This window comes from Sciurus vulgaris, assembly GCF_902686455.1.
Source record: "Sciurus vulgaris genome assembly, chromosome: 17".
Classification (NCBI taxonomy): domain Eukaryota; kingdom Metazoa; phylum Chordata; class Mammalia; order Rodentia; family Sciuridae; genus Sciurus; species Sciurus vulgaris.
In genome coordinates, this window is record NC_136478.1 from 445,433 (window position 1) to 468,951 (window position 23,519).

Below are 23,519 nucleotides of genomic sequence, written 5' to 3' on the forward strand. Positions count from 1 at the left end.
CTGTGTGGCTGCTCAGTCTCCACCCCACTGGCCAGATGATGTCAGGGCTCAACATGGCCACCCTCTTCTGGGCACTGCAGAGACCACTGAGTCCAGATACCCACACTAAACCTGCCTCCAGACCATTTATACAAGGGCAGGGGCCTCCTGGGGCTGTTCTTGACCAGGCAGGTGTAGGCTTCCCTCCAGGAAGCACAACTCTCAGGGACTTGGTGGGAGGCCAGGGCCAGGCCAGAACTCCTTTCTGGAGCTCTGAGCAGCACCCACGGCCTCAGGAATCATTCCCCATGAGACACAGGCTGTCCGCACAGGGGTGCATGCAGGTGCCCTGTGATGACGGCCTGTCCACAGACGCACGTATAAGTGCCCCGCAACAGCCACGTGTGATGTCTGAGCTGCCACGTGGGGACACACACGTCCTTGGTCTGCAGCACCTCTCAAGTGAACGTGCAGAGTGCCTTGAGGTGGCCCTGATCCCACATGGGGACAACAGAGACGAGTGCTCGCCAGGGCAGTGCTTCCATGGGTGCCTCGTGATGTCTGTGCTCGGACAGCATCTGGCAGGGAGGCAGGCTGCAGGGAGCCTTAGGGGGTGGCAACATCCCTGTGCCCTCAGCAGGCCTTGAGAAGATGGGCTTTAAAGTCCCGCCGCACAGAGCGGTACAGGAGGGCTGTGTATGAGGGAGTCCTGGGACTGCATCTGCTGGCTCTGCCTGGGGAGAGCTGGGGCTGCCTCCAGCTGTCTCCTGGGTGTGTCCAGGTGCTGCTTAGTCCCTCAGTCTTTCTGCAACAGGAAGGACAAGTACCAACCTTCCCTTTAGAAATCCTGCAAGTCAATAAAAGGCAAAAGCCCCAATTACAAAAACAAAACAAAAAATGGCTACAAACAGGCCATGTATAGGGAAGAAAAAAAAACACTAGCCATGTGGGAGGAAGGTAGGTTTTAGAACCACAACAAAGAAATGCAAGTTAAAGCTGGGCACAGTGGCACACACCTGTAATCCTGGCAGCTCAGGAGGCCGAGGCAGGAGAATGGCAGGTTCAAAGCCAGCCTCAGCAACTTAGTGAGTCCCTGTCTCAAAATAAAAAATAATAATAATAGAGCTGGGGGAGCTGGGCTGTGGCTCAGTGGTAGAGCACTTGCCTAGCATGTGTGAGGCACTGGGTTGATTCTCAGCATTGAATATAAGTAAAAGAATAGAAAAAATAAAGGTTTATCAACATCTAAAAATATTTTTAAAAAATAAAAGCTGGGGATGTAGTTCAGTGGTTAATTTAAACACCCCTGGGTTCAATCTCTGGTACAGAAAAAATTAAAAATAAAACAAAACCGCAAGTTAAAACAGTAACTTTGCTGGGTGCGGTCATGTGCATGCCTATAATCCCACTGGCTTGGGAGGCTGAGGCAGGAGGATTGCAAGTTAAGAGCCAGCAAAAGCAAGGCACTAAGCAACTCAGAGACCTTGTCTCTACATAAAATACAAAAATAGGGCTGGGGATGTGACTCAGTGGTCTAGTGCCCCTGAGTTCAATCCCTGGTACCCGCCCCCCCCCCCCAAAAAAAAACAAAAAACAAAAATCCAGGAACTTCATACCTGTCACACTGGAGAGGACACAGTTGTGGGGCAGCAGTGATGAGCTGCACTCCTGAGCCATATAAGTATTGATGGACCCACTGACAGAAGGGGCACAGCATCCATCCTTGGGCAAGCAGGAACCAAAGTGAGGATGCACCAGCTGGTTTTGTGCATGTACCTTGCATCTGGGGAAGGGTAAGAGGGGCCCCAGATCAGGTAGGGCAGCTTCCACATGGGGGTAACCCAATGCTGAGGGCTTGGATCCATCTGAAGATCTATCTGTTCATGTCTGAGGTCAACTGCTGGTGGTCAGCTGGGACCTCAGGACTGTCAGAACATGCGAGGACTATATATGTATCTTATGGCTGCTGTAACAAAAATGCCACAAAATGGGGGTTCCAAAACAACAGAAATTTACTCTCTCATGATTCTGCAGGCCAGAAATCTGAAGTCTCAGTGTCAGCAAGGCTGCACTCCCTCTGACGGCTTTAGGGAAGACTCCTTCCTGCCTATTCCAGCTACTGCATCTTCAGGATCCCTGAGGTCCTTGGCTTGGAGCTGTCTCATCCCATCTCCGTCTCCATCTCCACATGGTCTTCTACCTCATGTGTCTGTGTTTAAAACTCTCTCTTCCTGCAAGGACTCCAATCATCTTGGATTAGGGCCCATCCCAGTTCAAAATGACCTCATCTTGGTGGTCCTGGAAAGCCCTGTCTCCCAGGAGTTGTATTCCCAGACTGCAGGTATACAGGGATCCACCCCTGCCAGTGCCCGTATGGCACCAGCTGGGGGCGCAAGAGTTGTGTCCCAAAATAAGGCAGGAGCATAGCCACACCCCCACTTTTTCTCTTTTCTTTTTGTGGTGGTGCTGGAGCTTGAACCTAGGGGAACTACACCACAGAACCACACCCCCCAGCCCTTTTTATTTATTTTTGAGTCACTGTCTCCCTAAGTTGCCTGGGCTGGCCTTGAAATTGTGACCCTCCTGACTCAGCCCCAGGAGTTTTTGGAATTAAGATGTGTGTGCCACTGTGCCTTGCTGGGCATGGCATTTTGATGATCTGGCCTCTGAAGTCCCAGTGCCACAGGCCCCAAACACACCCTGGTTCAAGAGGAAGGAAGCTAGGAGATAGAGGAATCAATCCCAGGTTCACTCCATCCTTCTCTGACAGGAAGAAAAAAATGAAGACCGGCAGGCATACGAAGTCAGCTCCCCTTAGGGTTGGTGGGACCCCTTGGGTGCCTAAAAAACCAAGCCAAGAATTCCCAGTTTAGTAGCAGTCAGCAAAATGCCTCCGGGAGATCTGCTTACTTGGTTACAATGTTTTAAAAATCTCTTTAGAAACATCTAAAAATATTCTGGTGAAAATTCTAAGAGGAGGCAGGTACCTTTTCCCAGGCAGGTCCCTTCTGGGACACATTTGGGCCTTGATTTTGGTGGCCTGAGGAGGAAAGGAGCAGAAGCTGCCCGAGAGGTGGACATAGAAGAATACCCTGCTTGCATTCGGTAGGCAGCCTCAAGCGTTTAACTTCCTCCGCCCGCCCACCTCAGGGGACTGCGAGGAAGGCGACTTGAGTCCGGGCTGGAGCAAAGGAAACCAGAGGAAGGGAAGGCAAACGACCCTGAGGGTCGTGGCCCAGACTACGCCTGGTGGATGTGCGGCCGGCCAGCTCTGCAGCTGAAGTCAGGCTGGCTGAGAGAGGGACGCCTTCCTCTCGCCTCGAAGATGCCCAGACGATGCTCTCAGGCCCAGGGGCTGGGAGGTAGGGAGCAGCGAGCAGAGCCAGTGGGGACAGGCCACGCCTGAGGCTGCTGCTTTAACCGGCGTATAAATACCTGTCCCTAATCCCACCCCAGCGCCGCCGGCCCGGCCCAGCCCGGCCCCGCCCCGCCGGGGGTCCCGCCCTCCAGGGACTCGGCCAATGGCCGCCAGGAGAGGGGCCACCTGCTTCCGCGAGATCCGGGCGCTTCGGAGGGTCGCTCGGGAAGTCGTGTGGCTGGATGAGCGAGCGGGCGCGGCCGCCCGGTGGGAGGGCTGCGGGGCACAACTTCGCGGGACGCTCACGCAGCGCGGCGGGCGGGCCTGGGGGCGGGTCCGGGGGGGTCCGGCGCAGGTGCGCGGCGGGGCGGGGTGCCGCGCTCGGCTCCGCCCACGCCGGCGGGGCGGGGTGCCGCGCTCGGCTCCGCCCCCGCCCCGCCCCCGCCGTCACAGCCAGGGTCGGGGCGGCGTCGACACCCGCGGAAGCGCGCGGCTGTGGGAAGGCTCACCGGAGCGGCGGCGGCTCGCGGACGGCTGGGGACCGCCAGGTATCGCCGTCGCCCGTGGGGTCCACAACACCATCTGGTGGGCGAGGGACGCCAGGGAAGGGCTGCTGTCCACGCTGTATGCGCACCGCGAGCAGGGCTGGACTCTCCGGCCGGGGGAGGCTGTAGACACTGGAGGCCGCCCGCGGGTGCTGCGCGGGGGAGCGCCCAGCTGGTAGGGCGGAGGTCTGCAGGTGTGGGAGCTGTGTGGGCAGCAGGGGCGTTCATCTGGCGGGAAGCTGTAGACAGGGCCCGGCCCCATGGCGAGGTCCGGGACTCCGGGTCGGGAGGGAGGAATCTCCAGTTCCTGACGCCCCGCCCCGCTCGCCAGGATGGGCAGCAGCTCGCTGTCCGAGGACTACCGCCTGTGCCTGGAGCGCGAGCTGCGGCGGGGCCGCGCGGGCGTGTGCGGGGACCCTTCGCTGCGCGCGGTGCTCTGGCAGATCCTGGTGGAGGACTTCGACCTGCATGGGGCGCTTCAGGACGACGCGCTGGCGCTGCTCACCGACGGCCTGTGGGGCCGCGCCGACCTGGCGCCCGCGCTCCGCGGCCTTGCCCGGGCCTTCGAGCTGCTGGAGCTGGCAGCCGTGCACCTGTACCTGCTGCCCTGGAGAAAGGAGTTCACCACCATCAAGGTAGGGCGCCGGGCGCCGCCGGTGGCAAAGCCTCAGCTCCGCTGCCCGCCTAGGCTTCTGGGGCTGGTTACCGTCGGGTCGGGAGTGCGCCTCCTCTCGGGGTTTCAGGAGTCCTCAGCGCTCGGAGCGCTAAGAGGTCGTGGGCGTGTTGAGGTCCCCATGGTCACTCTCAGTGTTGAGAACAAGGGTGGGCACAGGACATGCTTGGGTGCCTATCTGCCGGGCCCCGCGGCCCTAGTTGCCGTGGAAATCCTAGGACAGGCGTACAGGGGGACTTTAAAGCCCATAGGCATCATGACTCCTCCGCCTGATCTGATCTGTAAAGGAGGACGCTGAGGCAGAGGGAAAACCGTAGAGAGGGGGACGGCACGGACCTGGTTCCCAGCCCGAGCCGGGCTCGGAGGCCAAGTCCATCCAGTGCGGGTCTGGCTACCCGAGGAGCGGCCTGAGCTGGAGGGGGCAGGGCCGCCGGATGCTCCCAGCTAATTGGGAGGAGTGGGAGGGTGGTAACGTCAGTGCTCACGTGGGCGAGGTACGCCCCCGCCGGTTGCCTAGCAGCGGGCAGCCCCTTCGGAGGAGCTCGGGAGCCGGCAGCTCCACTGGGACACCTGCTGGTCCGAGGTTGTTGAACTTAGATTCAGCCCTTCAGACTAGCGGGTAAGGAGGGCTGGGTAGCCCCACTGAGGGACAAAAGCAGAATGGACAGGCCTGCCCTTGAGGTGCTCACAAGCGCAGGGGGAGGCTAGGAAGGAGCAGAGCTGGCTTGTGATTTGGTTCTGCCTCCTGGCTGGGTGGCTTTGGACAAGTTACCTAATCCCTCCAAGCCCATTTCATCTGAGAAAGGAACACAATAGTCAAGCCCATCTGGCTTACAGAAGAGGAAGTGCTACTGCTGGTGCTCAGTGCCTGGGAGGTGTGTGTTCCTCCAAATGCTGTAAGCAGAGAAATGCTCTGGAGAGCCCTGAAATTTCAGAACTTACTTAGGAGAGGCTCAAGGCTATGGGCCTGATGATCCTTTTCGTTCTTCCAGCTTTGAAACATACAGCTTTGTAGTCTAGAAAGCCATTTCAGGGTACTCACCCACTGGCAGGAGAGGACTAGGGTGTAACTCTGGTAAAGCACTTGCCTTGCATTGGAGAAGCCCTGCATTGCAACAAAACTGAACCATCTCTGGAGTGCTTTGAGAACTTTCATCCTTGTGGGAGAATACTACACAGCAGGAAAAGCCACAAAGCCTCTTTCCCTGGGCCCTGGTAAGGAAAGGTCTCCAGCACTGTTGTGAAGAAGTAGAAAGCAGGAGAGTGCTTAAGAGGCCACCTGTTAAGGGGAACAGACTACAATAGAAAGTCCAGGGGTAAGAGGAGGTGGAGTCCGAGTGGAACTGCGCTCTAGGCAGGGCTCTGACATCTGGGCCTGCCCCAGACAGGTGAGAGCAGTCCTGGGGCCTGGCTGGCAGAGAGCAGCTGACCAGGCCCCTCCCTTGCAGACCTTCTCGGGGGGCTACGTGCACGTGCTGAAGGGCGTGCTCTCCGAGGAGCTCCTCATCCAGAGCTTCCAGAAGATGGGCTACGTGCGCAGGGACAGCCACCGCCTGATGGTGACCGCCCTGCCCCCTGCCTGCCAACTGGTGCAGGTGGCCCTGGGCTGCTTCGCCCTTCGGCTGGAGTGTGAGATCCTAGGCGAGGTGCTGACCCAGCTGGGCACCAGTGTGCTGCCAGCAGAAGAGCTGCTGAGGGCCCGGCGGGCCAGTGGGGACGTAGCCTCCTGTGTGGCTTGGTTGCAGCAGCGGCTGGCCCAGGACGAGGAGCCACCACCTCTGCCTCCCCGGGGCACCCCTGCTGCTTATAGGGCCCCACTGGACCTATACCGGGACCTGCAGGAGGACGAGGGCTCAGAGGAGGCCAGCCTCTACGGGGAGCCCTCACCAGGTGCAGACTCGCCCCCTGTGGAACTGGCCTACAGGCCACCGCTCTGGGAGCAGAGTGCCAAACTGTGGGGTGCTGCAGGTGGGGCCTGGGAGCCTCCTACAGAGGAGCTGCCTGGGGCCAGCAGCCCACCCTATGGGGCCCTGGAGGAGGAGCTGGAGCCTGAGCCCTCTGCCTTCTCCTTCTTCTCACTGCATGGTGAGCTGACTCGGCCTGGGGACTTGGCTGCTCCTGAAGGTCCTGGGAGTCCAGGGCGGGCCAGCCCCAGGCATGTGCGGGCAGAGGGGGTGTCAGCCTCGGCCTATGGCCCTGTCCCTGAGCCCCTGGGCTACCAGGCACACAGCTGTCTAGCCCCTGGTGCCCTGCCTACCCTTTGCTGTGACACTTGCCACCAGTTACATGCTGCCCACTGCACTGCCCTGTCAGCCTGCCGCCCCAGTCACTCGCTACGGGCACTGCTCAGCGATGCCCAGAGGCGCCTGTGGCTGCAGCGTGCACAGGTGGACACCCTGCTCTATAGCAGCCCCGGGGCCCACCCTTAGCCCCACTGGCCCAGCTCGAGGGTTTTCAGAGGTTTCCACGGTGCTGCTCTCGAGGAGGGGCCAAAGCCACTGACTACCCTGGCCTTCCTATCCCTGGAGGAGTCCAGGGAGGTGGGGGTAGAGCCTTCCATGGAAAGCTCCTGCCTGGGACCAGTGTCAGGCCCTTCTCCCAAGCCCCAGGCTCAGGCCTGAGGCCTAGCAGCAGTAAGCCCTGAGCTGGACTGACATACCTGCCAATGTGTCCCTGTCCTCCAAGCCCAGACCCATGCCAAGTATGGTGAGTGAAGGGTCCCTGTCAACAGTGCCCAAACCCATCCCCGAGAAGGACCCCCACCCCTTTAAAAGCCCCTCACCTGCTGGCTGGCCCACAGCTCCTGGCCCATTCCCTGCAGCCTGTGGTTCAGGACAGCAGGTTGCCCACCCTCCATGTGGCTTCCTCAGGATCTGCAAGGGACACCATGAAGGTCCCAAGATCCACTTGAGTCAGTCTGGGAAGCAGCCAGGTGCATGTCAACCTAGCTGTGGGGGCCTTGGCCTCCCCCATGGGGTCACAGCCAGGAGGTGCTGCTGGTGGAACCCAGGCAGCTGTGCCACTTCTACCCTGTGGAGAGTGCAAGTCTCAGCAACCAGCACCCCTGCTGCCTCCCAGCAGAAGAGGGGGCAAGTCCTGCAGGGTGACCATCAGACTGCTATGTCCACGGTGGCTCTGTGCAGCTGTTGCAGATGCCAGAGGAGAAACCACAGCCTGCTTTCCCTGGGGGCAACCTCAGGCTCCTTAGACCAGGGTCCCCAGGACTGCCAGCCCACCCAGGGATGGGGAAGTGCACCACCTTCAGGGGACAGGTACAGCAACCTCTGTATCCCCATCCCACCCTTCCTCCCCAGTGCACTCAGAGGACACTGTCCATGTCACGCAAATAAGAACCCCACAGTACATTAAACAACGGTGAAACCAGGTCTATTAGAAAAGTTTTTCTCTTTACTCTTAGGATGGGAGCCAACTACTTCTCTCCTTCGGAGTTTCAAGGGTACCCCTTCTCATGGCCCCCACCTTACACCTGGCCCCTCCTTCCCAGCCTTGCCAAGGGTCACCACAGCCTCTCTGAGTCCTGGGCAGCCCCTGTGGTCACCCAACCCTAGTTCCAAGACCTCACTAATTTGTACCAGCTGAGATTTCAGCACCAGTGTGTCCTCCTCAGAAGTTTCTGCCAGAAAAGACCCTGTGCAGTCACCAGGTGTTGCCTCAATAGCCCAGCCCACCTGGGTTCACAATTTGGAGCCCCCGCCCCTACAGCACCCCATGTCCATACCCTCCCTGGTTCTGGGCACAGAGAAACAGCAGGTGGAGTCAGCTACAGCAACAGGATGGTCGAGGGTAGGCGTGGGGCCAAGCCGCATCCCCTGACTTCCCAGGAGGCACAGCCTGGTTTGTAGGGCATTCCCAGTTCGTGGCTGGCCTGGTCATTTGGCGCGGGCACGTGTGCATGTGGGCTGACCTCAGGGCTTGCACCGCTTGCTCTGGCCCTCAGCAGTGGCCGGGGCAGTTCGCTTATTACGGTGGTGGGGGAAGGTGGGCATGAGCTCCGGCTCGCAGGCTACAGAGAGGAGCAGCTCAGTGCTGGGCTACAGGGAGCATGGCTTCCCAGCAGAGCAGGTCCTCACCTACCCAGGGGTGTCTACATCCTGCCTGCCCTGGGGGTCCACCCACCATGAAAAAGGGCCACTAGGCAAGCAAGTCCCCAGAGAACAGAGCTCCAGGGGTCTAGGGAACTTACGTAGGGGTTTCTCCTTGAAGTAGGAGCTCTCCAGGCAGTCTCCTGCAGTTGCCCTGGAGAAAAGCAGCCCATTAATGGGATGCTGGCCTCAAAAGTCTGTTTCCCTCACACCCCAGCTCAAATCAGCAGACCCTGTTTCAAACTTCTAATAGCAGGGCTGATGGTAAAGAGGCCCAGAAACCAAGAGGAACCTCAGAGAGTTAGATTATAACCAGGGGAAGCAGAAACAACCCAACCTGGACATCTTGGCAGCAATGCCGCCTACGTTAGGAGAAACCACCTTTCAAGGGCTCTGCAAGCTGGGGCGGGGTAGAGCACTTGCCCAACCTGCACAAGGCTTCAGGTTCAGACCCAGCACCATGAGAACAAATAAATGATGTGGGTTTGAAGGATCCTTCCACCTTTGTAGAGATCAGGGTCTTCCCATCCCAAAGAGCTGACTCAGTATTGCCCACAGGCGGGATCTGACCTTTTCTTGGGGTCATACATGAAGAGGAAATTCAGTAGGCGTAGTCCAGCCTCAGAGAGCCAGGGGAACTTGTGCTTGAGGTTGTTGTATGGCTGTTTCCTTAGGCTGTACTGGCCAACCAGGGGCAACTTGGAGAAGCCCTGTAGGAGGCAGGGCTTGAGCCACAGAGGGGCTGGGCACAGGGGGAACAGGGCACTGCCAGGTTACCCACCGGCCAGATGTTTTCGCTGGGAGTCCCCAGCAGCTGCACAATCAGGTCGATCTGGTGAATCTCAGAGGTACCTGGGAGAAGGGGTTTGTGGGCCAGTAGCTCAGCCAAGACGCAGCCCACTGCCCTGCAGGGGAGAGAAGTCATGGACCTGAGTGCCGTGCCACCAGACGCATGAGGAGGGCACGACAAGGGCAGGCTGCTCCTGAGGGCCTCTCTGCAGCTGCACTCTCATGCTTCCTTCAGGCCCACGGGACCCAGCCCCATGCCTGCCCTGCCCAGGTGCGCTCCACCGGCCACTCTCACCACATGTCGATGCTGGTAGTCTGGGTGGTGGTTCCCAGCAGCAGCTCCGGAGCTCGGTACCTGCACGGAAAGGCACTGCAGCTCGCTGTGGCCGTGCCCTCTCCTCTAGCCTGGGCCAAGCCTCCCAGAGGGTCCACACAGCCTGAGCAACAGGACCACTACTGCCGGTCCAACTGCCCTCCACTATAGGCCTGAAAACCAGGCGCCCCAGTGGTTGCAGCTGTTAATGGAGAGCCACCGCATGAACGTCCCACACTCTGAGAGAACCACCAGGACTCAGCGCAGGCCTGCGGCCACCAGCCCACTTCAGTGGGGTTGAGTGCATACTGCAGAGGCGCCACATAGGCGCCCTGGTCCAGGTCTGAGACTCCATGGTCTCCCTTGCCACAGGCTGTTTGCATGTTAACAGCGTGACTCCAAAGAGCTCTGTAGACCACCCAACTCCCAAGGTGCTTCAGAGCCAGCTCTGAAGACACAACCTCAGGAGAGTGGTGCCTCATCTAGACAAGGCAGGCTCCTTAAGGCCACTAAGCCGAGCTGTCACCCTTTGCAAGGTCAGCCCTGGCTGCCCTGGGAAGCTGTCCTAGGCCCAGCCTTTATAAGTCTCCTAGACTCTCAGCTCATCTATACTGGTACACCCATCCCCAGGAGGGACTCACCAGAGGGTGACCACCTTGGGGGTCATTGGCTTCACTGGGACACCATAGGCCCGGGCCAGGCCAAAATCCGCTGCAGCAGAGGCAGGGGGAGGAGAGGTTCTTCAGGGTGCTTGCAAGGACCGACACCCCCATTACCAAAGGTATGCCCACAGAAAGCCACCTCCACACACACGGGGCCAGCACCCTGCACCCACCTGTCTTCACACAGCCCTTGTCGGTCATAAGCAAATTGGACACCTTCAGGTCCCTGAGACAGAACATCAGTGTCCCCAGGAAGCAAGCTCCATGGGCAGACTCACCAGTCTTGACATCACAGCCGGTCTTACACTGTCCCCACCCACTTTGAGCCTTTCGAAAGCAAGGGGCGCAATGGCAAGGACAGGAGCAGCTGGGTGCAGGAGCTCCAACTGTTGAGGTAAGGCCGGCCTCCTGCTCCAGGCCATGCAGGCCCGCCCCCCACTCCCTGCTCCCAGCAGTACCTGGCAGGAGAGACTTCCCCCAAGCACCTGGAGAACTTCTGTACATCTGCTGCTGGGGGGCACTTTGAATGACTGCAGTGGGGGAGGCTAGGACCACCCTGCCCAATGCAAGAATGGCAACTGCCCTAATCTTCTCTGGGCTACCTCAGTTCACCTGTGAATGATGAAGTTCCTGTGCAGGTATTGGAGGCCACGGAGCACCTGTAGCACAATGCACTTGACCTGTATAGAGGCCCAGGTGAGGGTCAGGGCAATCCCATGGTGGAGCCTCTATGTTCCACATCCCTACTGGTGGCCAGCCGGTCATCACACAGCTTCAGGAACCTAGCAGCTGCTCTGTCCAGCCTAACCAGGAAGGTGCAGTTGCCACCTCTCTCCCAAGTGGCTGATGTGTGGCTTCCTGCACTCCACCACATTCAAAAGGGCTGATACCCCCCCCCCCCCCCCCCCAGACAGCCACGTCTGGTACAGTGTGCGCTGACCAGGGCTTGTGATGTGCCCCTCACATACCTGGGCTTCAGAGAAGGGTGTCGGCATATTCTCCAGGAGGCTGGCCAGATCCTGCTCACAGTAACCCATCACTAGGAAAATGCTGGAAGAAAAATACAGGAAGACACATGCCCTCTCCCATCTTCTCCCTGCTGGGCAGAGGCCCTCTCCTGCTGCAGGAAGGTGGCACGGGAGAACAGGGCCCACACAGGTTGTAGGTCCAGCAGGAGCACCTCTCCAGATGGTTCCCGACGACCACCTCCTTGAGCTCCACAACATTTGGGTGCCGAAGGCGCAGGAGCAGCGTGATCTCCCGCAGGCTGCTGATGGGGATGCCTGTAACAGAGATGGGCTCAGTGAGCCCCTGCCCTGCTCTGGGAACACCCACTGAAAGACTACCACTGTCCCCAGCTCAGGGAGACACGGCCATCCCAACACCACATATTTGTTTTTTAGTTGTAGATGGACACAACACCTTTATTTATATGTGGTGCCAAGAATTGAACCCAGTGCCTCACACACTTGGCAAGCGCTCCACCACTGAGCCCCAGCCCCAGCCCTGAACACCACTCTTAACCGTCACCTATCAATAAAATCAGCAACTCTGTGCTAACTGCTCTGTGTGAGGGCATCCATGGTGGATCCAAGGCAGGTGCTGGGGCTCAGTGAGGGTGCCAGGTTGATGTGGAGACAAAAGTGAGGTGAATCACCAGACTGGAGGGAGAAGAAGGGCAGGAGAGAATCCAGATGCTTCCAGGCAGTGGGGACAGACTGCACAGACTTAGCCTGGAGGTGACAGGCTGAGCCAGCCCCTAACCATCCTGCAGACTGCCCAGAGGGTTCAGTTCTACCCTTTCCTGCTTTGAGGTCCTAGCTGCAATGGTCTACCTCTCTCCCCACTCACCATCCTTCTCCTTGTCCATCCGCACCTTCTTCAGCGCAACAATCTCATCTGTCTGTGTGTCCCGGGCCCGATCTGGAACGGAAATCCCATCACAAGCCCCCCTGTGCCACGCAGGACCCCTCCTGAGCTCCTCCAGGTTCCTCTCCTATTCTCTGGGAACCTATCGCCTACCAGTGCTCAGTCCTCACTCTGTGCAAGCAATACCCCTATCCAAAAGAGGAGCTCTTTGGGTGCTCCCTCATTGGAGCTGGGTGGGAATGCCCAGTTTTACTCTCCAAAACCTGGCCTCCAGTGCCTCAAGCTCTCTGTGCATTCTCCTCTTGGTCAGCGTGTTAGCTCATGGCTTCACATTAGACGTTTCTATCTGGACAGCTCCTTGAAAGTGTTGTTCCAAACACTCAGCAGAAGTCTCACACCAATGGAGCCAGTATGAACTTCAACTGCTTTTGGAAATTCTATCTTTCATTGGTCTAAGAACTATCTCTGTTACATGGTTATATGTTTGGGTTACTGATATTGGACCCTGAAACAGGTTTGCCCAGACATGGTGTAAAGTTTGTGGCAACTGCACCAGGAGTTACAGTTCCTGAACAGGCTTTTGCCAGCCCACCACAGCTGCCAAGTGGCAACACAGTCTGCACTCAGCAGTCACCCTATGGTGGCCACTCACACACAATGCCATAGGTGCCCTCGCCAATGCGGTTCAGCTTCTCAAATTCCTTCACGCTTCGGCATCGTCCCAACTGAAAGAGAGAGGTGCTGCCAGTACAACAACTGAGAACAGGCATTTCTCACCTGCCTGGCCCTGAGAAGCCTGCCTGTGTCCTGCTCACCAAAGAAAAGCAGCCACACACTTGGGCTTCTCTTTTAAGAAAGGGGGAGGATGATACTGGGCCCACTTTGAATGAAATACAAAGGTGGCCTAGCCATTCCTTCTCAATTCCATTGTCTACATGCCTGCTGTCTGCAGCAGTCACCCACTGTGCACACAGGCACCACTGTGGCAGAGAATACTACCTCCACCACTCAGTCACTGTGATGTGTTTCTGTGTTAAGAAATGGCTCAGGCTGGGTGCAGTGGTGCACCTGTAATTCAGCCACTCAGGAGGCTGAGGCAGGAGAATCCCAAGTTCCAGGCCAGCCTCACAATTTAGTGAGACCCTGTCTCGAAATAAAAACTAAAAAGGGTGGGGGATGTAGCTCAGTGGTAGAACACCCCCCAACCCCCCCTCCCCAAAAAAAAAAAGAAAGAAAAGAAAAACTGCTCATTGGCAGCTGGCTTTGGGATATGAGCAGAAGTGCCACGTGTGACCTCCAGGTCAAAGGAAGTTGGCTACCCCTCACTCCCCTCCAGGGAGGCTAGCATACGGATGAGAAATGGGGAGCTACAGGCAGAAGAAGGCTGGCGTGTAGCTCAGCAGTGGAGTACTCGCCTGGTTCGCTCAAGGTCCACCTTTTGGAAAATAGCTACCTCTCTAGAATGTTAGTGAAGACAGGAAATAAAGCTCTGTCCGCTTGGAGAGCCTGCACCCTGCCAACCCTCCATGATGTGGTGTCTCTGGAGGACTGAATGAGCACTTTTCCTGGACCTAAGCAGTATCTGCAGCAAGGCTCCGATTCTAACGGCTCCACCTGCTTTCCCTTCTCTTGACCCCCTAGTCTTGTTACTCTGACATGGGCCTGGCACCCTCCAGGATACCCGCCAGGCATCCCTTCTCACACTCCTACTCTCCTGGTGCTCCCTATCCACACTGATTCTCCAGGCTTTGTCCTTGCCTCCTGAGTCTGGCATGCCACCCCTTCTCATCTTCATGTCCAATCTGGTCACACTTCCTGGTCCAAAAGAAATGCCAGTTCTGCCAATTTCTTCCTGACCCCAGCTGAACAGCAACTCTTCTCTAAAACCCAAGATACTTCCAGTCTCATGCGCTGCTCATTAATGCCATCAGCCTTGTCCTCCCCTTTGAGGGCAATTCCCCCCTTACTGCTTTAGCCTTAGCGTCCAGCACGGTGTTCTGAACTCTGCAAGCTGCTGGGGCACATCTGAATGCTGTGCGACCCCAGCAGAAACCAAGTGTGGTTCTGCTGCCACTGGGTCACAATCTCTTGATACTTTTTTTTTTTTTTTTTTTTTGGTCCTGGGGATTGAACCCAGGGGTGCTTAACCACTGTCCCCAGCCCGTTTTTTATATTTTATTAGAGACAGGGTCTCGCTGAGTTGCTTAAGGCCTCGCTGAATTGCTGAGGCTGGCTATGAACTCGCGATCCTCCTGCCTCGGCCTTCCGAGGCGCTGGGGTTACAGGCGTGCCCGACCACGTCTGGCTCTTGATTCCCGTAAGCTGAAACTCAACCCCGCCGTTTCCAACCTTTCCTTACACCTATGTCCACCTTGCTAAAAACCACTCGGCACCTTCACCACGAAAGGGGTCAGCGGGAGCCTGGCGGGCCTCGAGTGCGCCCGGCGCAGGCGGAGGGCACCGCTGCGCCCGTGCTCGCCCGGCTCCCGCTGCGGCGGCAGAGCCCGTCCGGACGGCAGTGCCCGCCCGGCCCGCCCGTCGCGCCCGTCGCGCCCGTCGCACCCTGTGCTCCGCGGGCACCGTGAAGAAGCCTTCCTTACGGATACACTTGAGACGGATGTGCTCCGACTCGGCGTCGGCCTCCGCCATGCCGAGGGCCGTCCGCCGCTTTGCGAGCGCGCAGGCGCGCGATCTGCTTCCGGGTCGTGCTACAGGTGGCAACGGTTACCAAGGGAACCGCGGGAGGACCTGGCAAGTCCCACCTGCGGAGCTTCTGCCCGCGCCTTGATCCCGGGCTGCAGCCTTCCACCCGCCTCTGAGTGCCTCCTCTGCGCTAAGCACGTGGGGTTGGCGGGACGCCCCAGAGCTGGTGGAAGTCCTGTGCTGGACACAGGCGGAAGGTGGCAGGTGGGAACGCTCCTTGAGATGGCATTCGAGCTTAGCATTCCTAAGCAGGTACTCCACCATCCCTCACCTCCCTCCTCTTTGGAAGAGCAGAGCCCTGCAGTGAATGCAGGCAGGCCCAGGGACGTCTGCCTGCCAGTCTCCGGCCCAGCCCTGCAAAGTGGAAGAAGGAAGCGAGGTGGGAAGTTTTACAAAGTGCCCTTGACGGGAGGCTTAGCATCAGGGCTGCGAGTCTTCTAATCTGGCTCCATTGAAATCCAGTTGAGGGAGCAGGCCTGAAACTACCGCCCGCAGTCAGTCCTAGAGGAGGCTCAAATTGGTTTTGTCCAAATAGAAGAAAATGTCTCCCCTCCCCACTTCTGATGTTTCTTTCACATCTTGTAGCTTCAGAGATGTTTAAAGGACAAGTAGCAGTTCTAGCAGATGGACCATAGTTCCAGTGCTTTGAACTCTTCTGTGATGCCACTGAGCAACAGGAGGCAGCCCAAGAGTAGCCTCCCCAGGAGTTCAGTCCTGCATGACAGCAACTCACCCCATCTCTAGGGACAGGCTGGAGCCTTGGGCAGGAGGGGTGCCCATCATTCGGAAGGAAGTAAGGGATTGATTGCTCAGCACAGGACTTCTACCAGCTGTACATTGGGACTTGTCTTCCTTCAGCCTGTATGTGCCAAATACAGAGGTGGCACTGGTAAAAAGATCCTGTACTCCCACTCCACTCTTACATTTCTCTTTGCAGGTCGGGGAAAGCTGCTTGGCTCTGGAATCAGCTGGGAGAAAAGCTGGGAGGGAAACGTACTGACTAGGGAATGCTCAGGAGGCCCAAGTGGTCCCAGGGAACTGCACTCAGCTGTGTGTGGCATGCAATGCAACATAAAATGTCATTTGCCACCAATCCCTTGTGGTTGACTTGTCTGAGGTTGCAAAACTGGGTTGTTCCTGCTCCCAGGCGCCCTGAGCATAGTCCCATCTAGGCTCCGGTCACTTAGGTCAGTGCAAAGTAGGACTTCAGTGGCAAATCTCAGATATCTAAAAACAGACTTCTGCCAGACTGCTTTCTCCTGAGTAGTTTAAAACACAATCACACAAGTCTTTAAACAATGCCATTTCTTTTCTTTTTTTTTTTTTTTTTCTAACTAAGGATTGAACTGAGGGGCTTGTGCATGCTTTGCAAGTGCACTACCACTGAGCTACATCCCCCATTCCCAGTCATCCTCCTCCTTCTCTTTTTATTTTATTTTGAGACAGGGTCTTTCTAAAAAAATGTTATTGTATTTTTATACCTTTACTTATTTTTTATGTGGTGCTGAGGATCAAACCCAGTGCCTGACACATGCTAGGCAAGGGGTCCACCACTGAGCTACAACCAGAGTCCCTGAGACAGGTTCTTGCTAAGTTGCCCAGACTGACCTCAAACTTGTGATCTTCCTGTCTCAGGCTCCCAAGTTGCAAGGATTACAGATATGCACCACCATGACCAGCTTAAAATCATCTTTATGTTGTACTTTGACTTTGAAAATTTATCTGCTCATTACTTAAGTGGTATGTGTATATACATATGTGTGTACTAAATAGGCCTACATGTATATTTTGATAAGGTGCAAGATAGGGTTGTATGTACGTACGTACTAGGTAGAACTTATGTACATATTAGATAGGTTTGCATATGTGTATGTAGTAGGTAGGTCTGCATGTATGTGTGAAATAAAGATGTATATATGAATGTATGCATGTGTTAAGCCCACATGTACATGTACATACTACATAGACAAGGTTGTATTATGTACATAATAGAGAGGTTTTATGACACAGGCATAAGGTGGCAGTTGGGAGGGCTCCTTGAGATGGCATTCGAGCTTAGCATTCCTGAGCGGGTACTCCACCATCAAATACCTCCTTTCACTTAGGAAGAGCAGAGCTCTGCAGTGAAGACCCAGGGACGTCTGCCTGCCAATCTCCAGCCCAGTTTATAAGGCTGTGTGTTTGTATGTCTGTATATTTACTAGATAGGACTTGTGTATGTACAGGATGGAAATCCAATACATGTATGTAAATATATATTTGAAGCTGCTGGAGCCAGGCTTGGTAGCTCATGCCTGTAATTTCAGCAACTCAGGAGGCTGAAGTAAGAGGATTGAAATTTGAGGCCAGCCTCAGGAACTCAGTGAGACCCTGACTCAAAATAGAAAATAAATTACAAAAAAGAAAGGTGGGGGGGAAGGTCAGTGTGTGTGACAGGCAATGGGCCCTCTTGTCTCAATACCTGAGAAGATTGTGGTCATGTCCTAGTGGACATGCCACTGTCCCCTGGTTCTGGTTTGTCCTCTGAGGTCAGCCAATCTAGAAACTAACAAAACTAACAAAATGTTACAAAATTCATGAGATCAGACAGGTCAGAACACTGTCAGGTAACAATCTGACTTGAAGATTGCTGATGAGGGTGGAGTCAGCTGAGTTCTCTAATGATATCATCCCTTTATCCCAGAGTGGCCCTTCATTACCAGGACCCTTGTCCACAGGGCCAGAAAGACAGGATAGCATTGACAAGGTCACTTCCAAAGCCTGAGTACCCTGTCTGCCCACCCCAGGGTACATCCTGCGCTATTCTGGGCCTTGGACACAATAGGTCAAGTCACAGGCAGCACAGAAGCCAGTAGCATGTGGCAGCCCTGCAACTCTCTGCTCTACAACATTACACCTTAAAGATTGTACTCAGACTCTGGCCTTTTCTCCAAGTCTGGGGACAGGCCATTTTCTATAACTTCCAAGTACTTACTGCCCACCTAAATCAGAGTCCATGGTGCCGCCTGCTGCCCATCACCCGGCACAGCCAGCCACTTCCAACAGGGACATGCTAGTTTATTCATTTAGCACCACAAAGTTCACTCTGAACCTGTCACTGAAACTCCATCAAGCTGCCAGTGGCCCTGGGGAAGGTAAGACCAAGGTGGCCACTGTGGCAGAACCTAGTGGACTGAGGGCCCCTTGCCTCCCAAGGGGCAGGGAGGGTGGCCCTTTTGCCAGTGTGGCTGAGACTCAGAGTTTGGGGGTGCTTGTTTATTTTTTAGTATGCAGATCATAAGCAGCCACTGTACTGGGGTTCCTGTGTCGGTGGTAGGGGCCCCAATCAGCCTGTTCTCGAATGGTTCTCTGCTCTTCGCTTTCAGTGGAACAGTAGCTGATTAGAGTCTCATTTGAGGCCCGAGTGATGATGATCTGCGGAATGACAAATTTCTTCTTGTTCGACTTTTGCTTTACATCAGGTTTCTCTAGAGGGAAGAAAACATCCAGGCATTTAGTGGGTGTGTGGGGAACTTCCACAATGCAGACAAGACCTGTCTTGGGCCAGAGTAAAGGAGTTGGGCTCAGGGTTAGCAGGAGAGACAGTGCATGAATGTTCCAAAGCTCACATGGATTTACAACTCAGCTGCACAGTGCTTTCCTTCAAGGGAGAAACGGGAGACTTTCTAGATTTCCTGTGCCCTGGGGAGAAGCCTGCAGGGTGACAACACAGGAAGGAGAGGATATAAAGGCAGATCTGCCCCAGATGCTCAGAGGGTTCTAACTCTGGAGACACCTCTGTACAGAACTTTACCTGCTAAAATTGCTAGAAAAGGCTGTTTCAGGTACTGCCATTTGCATACACTTGTTAAGGTGACTGAGTTTGTCACCTTACAAGATAGGAAAGCCAAGTGGTTCCCAGCCTCCTCCCTCCACCCACTGGGGCACATGGGAGCCCAGTGAGATGCACAGACAAGACGCTCAGTCACATGCTGGTCATGTTCCTTTGGAGCTTGCTTCACGTGCCCCAATTCCCTTAATATTGCATGAACCTGGTTACAGGGGAGAGTGGATGGTTGGTGATATCAACACGTTTTTTATTATTTATTTTGCAGCATTGGAGATTGAACCCAAGACCTCATGCATGCCAGGCAAGATTTCTAGAACTGGTCTAGAAAGACATTCTGCAGGTGTACAGGTGTATCATTCTTTTGCACTTATATCCCAGCCTCTTTTTTTTTTGAAGACCTGGCCTCATTAAATTGCCCAGGCTGATTACAGGCCTACACAATCATCCCTGGCAGATCTTCAATATTTCTTTTTCTTCTCTTTCTTTTGATACCAGGGGTTGAACCCAGGGGTGCTTTGTCACTGAGCTACATTCCCAGCCTTTATTTATTATTATTTTTTTAATTTTGATACAAGATCCCACTAAATTGCAAAAGGTCTCATTAAGTTGCCCAAGCAGGACCCAAACTTGTGATCATCCTGTCTCAGTCTTCCTAGCCCCTTCAATATTCCTTTGTGACGTCCGTTTTTGAGGTTTAGAAAAATCAGATTCATATTTACATCATTTTATTCTGATCACTTGGTCATCTGGAAACCATCTGTGTATGACAAAAGGCTACAATCCAACTTGTGTTTTTCCTAGAAGTGTTAGGCAGTATTTCTAGCATCATTTATTATACAATTCTTCCCTTTTCCACTTGTTTTTTGCCTTGATATCAAGCATCAAAGTTACTTTTTTTTTTCCATATTTTTATTGGTGTATAATGGTTATACATAATTGTGGGTTTCATTGTTAAGTATTTGCATATGCACAATATAATGATATAATTTGGCTAATATCATTTCTACCTGGTGCCAGTTTTATTTTACTCTCATTACACATACAAGCACACACAGAGTTCTTCATGTTTTCCATTTCATTGTTCTGCTCTTTTGTACTGGAAGTATATATTTTTTCCAGATATGAAATCAATCTTGATATCTTGTCTTTATGCTTCTTTACCACATCAAACAGTTAACTGCACACTGGACCTTTGCTTCTGTCCAGTAAGTCTATGTCACAAGATGAACCAGGATTTAGAAATATATGTAACTGTCTAGCATCCTCTTTCTTTTCAAATTACAACAAATATTTGGAATTTACTGCTATAGTCTCAAATTTTCATATTTTTCATAATAGTGGTTGAAACTGGAAGACATTTTTTAAAAAACCTGAAGTCATCCATCCTTGCCATTTATTTAGTCTGATTTGAAGCAAAAGGCAAAAAATTCTGGAACTGCATTTTAATTACAACTTTTGATATATTTTTAAAGTTTTTATTTTTTAAAATTTATACATTTACAGAAAGTTGCAAAAGTAGAACAGAAAATTCCCATATACCCTTCACCCAGTTCTCCCCAGTGATTACACTTTTTATAACTGAGTGAATATCAACACCAGAAAACTGGCATTGACCCAAGGTGTACAGATGTATGCCACGTAGGACACAGGACTATTCCCTCACCACAGATCCCCGCCATCCACCCCCTCCCCACAACTACTTGTCTGTTCTCCATAATTTTGTCATTTGGAGAATGTTACGCAAATGGAATCATACAGCATGTGACCTTTTGAGACTGGATTTGTGTGTGTGTGTGTGTGTGTGTGTCAGGATGGAACCCATGCCCCCACGCTAGGATTGAACCCAGGGGTGTTCTACTACTCTACAACTGAGCCACATCACCAGTTCTTTTTGTTTTTTTCCTTTTTTTTTTTTTTTTTTTTAATTTGTGGTACTGGGGATTGAACCTGGGTGCTCTACTGCCGACCCTTTGTTTTATTTTGAGACAGAGTCTCATTAAATTGCCCAGCCTGACCTTAAACTCCTGGGCTCAAGCAGTCTTCCTGAGTAGCTGGGAACACAGGTGTGCACAGCCAGGTCCAGCCCAATCCAGTTTTTTTTTTTTTCTTTTCTTTTGGTACTGGAGATTGAACCCAGGGGTGCTCTACTACTGAATTACAGCCCCAGGACTTTTTATTTTGAGATAGGTCTTGCCTAGTAGCTGAGGCTAGTATAGAACCTGGCATCTTCCTGCCTCAGCCCTCTGAAGAGCTGAGATTATAGGCATGCATCACTGCACCTGGCCTAATTCCATACTTTTTTTTTTTTAAGGCACAGACAGGTTTATTTAGGAAAGTGGATACACATTCAAGGGAGAACAGGGTAGGGGATGGCAATCTCAAAAGAGAGATGCCTTTGGAGTAAAGCAAGGAAAACGATCAATGGAAAATACAGGTCAGCTCCAAAGGGAGAGAAAACAACCCCTTGGTGTGCTGGGCCGATTCTTTTTTTTTTTTTTTTTAAGTAGTTTATTCGTGGACCTTTATTTATATGGGATGCTGAAAATCGAACCCAGTGCCTCACACATGCGCCAGGCAAGTGCTCTACCACTGAGCTACAACCCCAGCCCCAGTCCCCTAATTCAGTTTTCAAATGTAAACAAAGACTTTTTTTTTTTTTTTTTGCGGCGCTGGGATTTGAACCCAGGACTTGTGATTGCGAGGCAAGCACTCTACCAACTGAGCTATATCCCCAACCCCCCAATTCAGTTTTAAGAACATTTCCATCATCCCAAGAAGTCTTTGTGCTGAATGTGGCCAATCCCCACCCCTGTACTTGCCAGGAGGTCACTGAGCTGACCTTCAGATACAAGGACTCATCCTGTACTGCACTGTGCACTTGGCTTCCTTCATGTGGCATCATGTTCTGGGGTTGCTCCACAGTGCAGCACGTCAGCGGCTGGTCCCCTGTTACTGCAGAACACGTTCCACGGCATGGAGGAACACATTCTCCCTTCTATCTTGAAGCTCATCTTCCCTCTTGCTTCCTGACCTGCTGTTTTCTCTTCATGTCCCTGCCTCTGAAGAGGTGCTGTGTGACAGGTGCTGCCTGGTGCCTTTTCAACTGGCAGTTCCTTGCTGACAGAGGTCTTGCCTGCTGTAGTGCCTCATGGCTCCTCCAGTCCTGGTGAATTTGCAAAGCTGAGCCCAACCTAGACAGGCAGGGTGGCTGAAGTCCACTTGGGAAAGCTCTCTTTGTTAACGACAGTGAGGAAAACCAGGGGCCCTCTGGCTACCTTGGGACTATGGAAGAAGCCACCCTGATATGAGGGCAGCAGAGCAGAACAGCCAAGTCCTTGTCAGGACTTAGTCAATGCTGAGCTGCTGAGCAGACCATTCTGAATGCTCAGCAGAATGACATCCAACCCTTCCATCCTCTGTGAGGCTTTGGCCTCAGTTGCATTTGGTGGCTTTTTGTAACTATGGCTAAAGGCACCCTGAGAGACAAAGGCAATCCTAGGATCCTGGCTCTTCTTGCAGCCTCCTACCTTTAAGTGGAGTTCCTGAATTTCACCTTGCCTCCTGCTTGCGGCCATTGATGGCCTACAGGTATCTCATCTGAGCTGCGCAGTCCAGCTCCTGCCCAATCACTGCTCCTCTTATCATTCTTTCTCATCTGACCCATGAACCCCATCCCATCAGACAGCAGGTTCTGCTGCTTCCACCTCCTGGGTCCTTCTGGAATTCCTAGTGCCACAGCCTCACTGGTTCCCACCAGCTTACAGCTCTGTGCTTCTCCCAACTAGCCTCCTTGCTGGAGCCAGAAACACTTTTCCAAGGCAGAGTCCATCACCCCTCCCTGTTTAAATACGTAACAGTCCCCTCCAAATCCACAGGATAAAGGAGACGGAAGACGCGTTCCGGCTTCTTCCCGCGGTTGCGGCCTCAACGCCTCCACTCCACATTAAGCGGCTTAAGGGGACAAACTTGCTCACTGCTTCAGTCCTTTGTCTCACTGGCTGGCTCCTCACGGCTCCCTGCGGCGGGCAGTGCCCCCAGGTCCACTCCGGGGCCTGGCACACCGAAGGCATCACAGTGGTCCCCAAGTTGTCCGGCCCTCGCGATGACACCGGTGGCTTCGCTCCGAGTGCTCCAGACTCCGTACGTACCTAGTCGCTCACGGACTTACTGTCCCACCAAGAGTTCTGGATATTCACCGCCTGCACAAAGGCCCTGAAACGAACCCCCGCCCCGCGGCCAGGGTCCTGGAAACGGCCCATCCCGAACGCCCTGCCAGGCGGCCTCCTGCCCCTACCTTCCGACGACGCAGAAGGCCTTCCGTGCTTGGCCGACCCCTTCCTCGAGAGGAGGCTGTCGGCGAGCCGCTCGGGCTCCCGGTCTGCCAGCTTGGCCTCCGTCAGCCTGTCCTTGGACCGCGAGCTCGAGTAGGAGGACCCCTTCCTCGGCTCCTCACCTGAAACACGCGAGAGCGTCAGCCGCGGCCCGCCGGCCGGGGCCCGGGAGCCCGGCGCGCGCGCCCTTTACCTTTCCTGGGCTTGGGCTTGCTTTTGGAAAGTCCCATAGGTGAGCCCGCCGCCCGCGGCGCACCGGGGTCCCAGCACCTCCGCGGCCACGCGCGCAGAGACTCACAAAGCCCGCCCGTGGGCGGCGGCGCCGCCGGTCACCGCGGCAACCGCGCTCCTCACGCGATCTCATC

At 54.4% G+C, this 23,519-nt stretch overlaps 3 protein-coding genes across 6 annotated transcripts; 1 reads left to right on the forward strand and 2 right to left on the reverse strand.

Moving 5' to 3' along the window:
* The first annotated feature begins 3,784 nt into the window (after window positions 1-3,784).
* Window positions 3,785-7,939, forward strand: SPATA2L (spermatogenesis associated 2 like). Of its 2 annotated transcripts, none has more exons than XM_079118475.1 (3): window positions 3,785-3,885; window positions 4,214-4,517; window positions 6,004-7,939. In XM_079118475.1, the coding sequence occupies exons 2-3, from the start codon at window positions 4,215-4,217 to the stop codon at window positions 6,982-6,984; spliced, it is 1,284 nt and encodes a 427-aa protein (XP_078974601.1). In that variant the 5' UTR covers window positions 3,785-3,885; window position 4,214; the 3' UTR covers window positions 6,985-7,939. The 2 variants fall into 2 exon arrangements, with proteins under 2 accessions (XP_078974601.1, XP_078974600.1); XM_079118474.1 differs by having other exon boundaries at window positions 3,816-3,961.
* Window positions 7,940-8,116: 177 nt separating this feature from the next.
* CDK10 (cyclin dependent kinase 10) lies at window positions 8,117-14,997 on the reverse strand. 3 transcript variants are annotated; one of them, XM_079118485.1, is made up of 13 exons: window positions 14,854-14,995; window positions 12,944-13,016; window positions 12,274-12,345; window positions 11,603-11,705; window positions 11,391-11,472; window positions 11,035-11,102; window positions 10,596-10,648; window positions 10,402-10,471; window positions 9,743-9,802; window positions 9,440-9,563; window positions 9,229-9,368; window positions 8,760-8,812; window positions 8,117-8,579 (listed from the first exon to the last, which is right to left on the reverse strand). In XM_079118485.1, exons 1-13 carry the CDS (start codon window positions 14,938-14,940, stop codon window positions 8,482-8,484), a joined length of 1,083 nt encoding a protein of 360 aa, XP_078974611.1. In that variant the 5' UTR covers window positions 14,941-14,995; the 3' UTR covers window positions 8,117-8,481. The 3 variants fall into 3 exon arrangements, with proteins under 3 accessions (XP_078974611.1, XP_078974613.1, XP_078974612.1); XM_079118487.1 differs by lacking the exon at window positions 12,944-13,016 and having other exon boundaries at window positions 14,854-14,872; XM_079118486.1 differs by lacking the exons at window positions 10,402-10,471; window positions 10,596-10,648 and having other exon boundaries at window positions 14,854-14,997.
* Window positions 14,998-17,274: 2,277 nt separating this feature from the next.
* SPATA33 (spermatogenesis associated 33) lies at window positions 17,275-23,503 on the reverse strand. Its single transcript, XM_079118489.1, has 3 exons — window positions 23,348-23,503; window positions 23,118-23,276; window positions 17,275-18,461 (listed from the first exon to the last, which is right to left on the reverse strand). The coding sequence occupies exons 1-3, from the start codon at window positions 23,382-23,384 to the stop codon at window positions 18,250-18,252; spliced, it is 408 nt and encodes a 135-aa protein (XP_078974615.1). The 5' UTR covers window positions 23,385-23,503; the 3' UTR covers window positions 17,275-18,249.
* Between the last annotated feature and the right edge of the window lie 16 nt (window positions 23,504-23,519).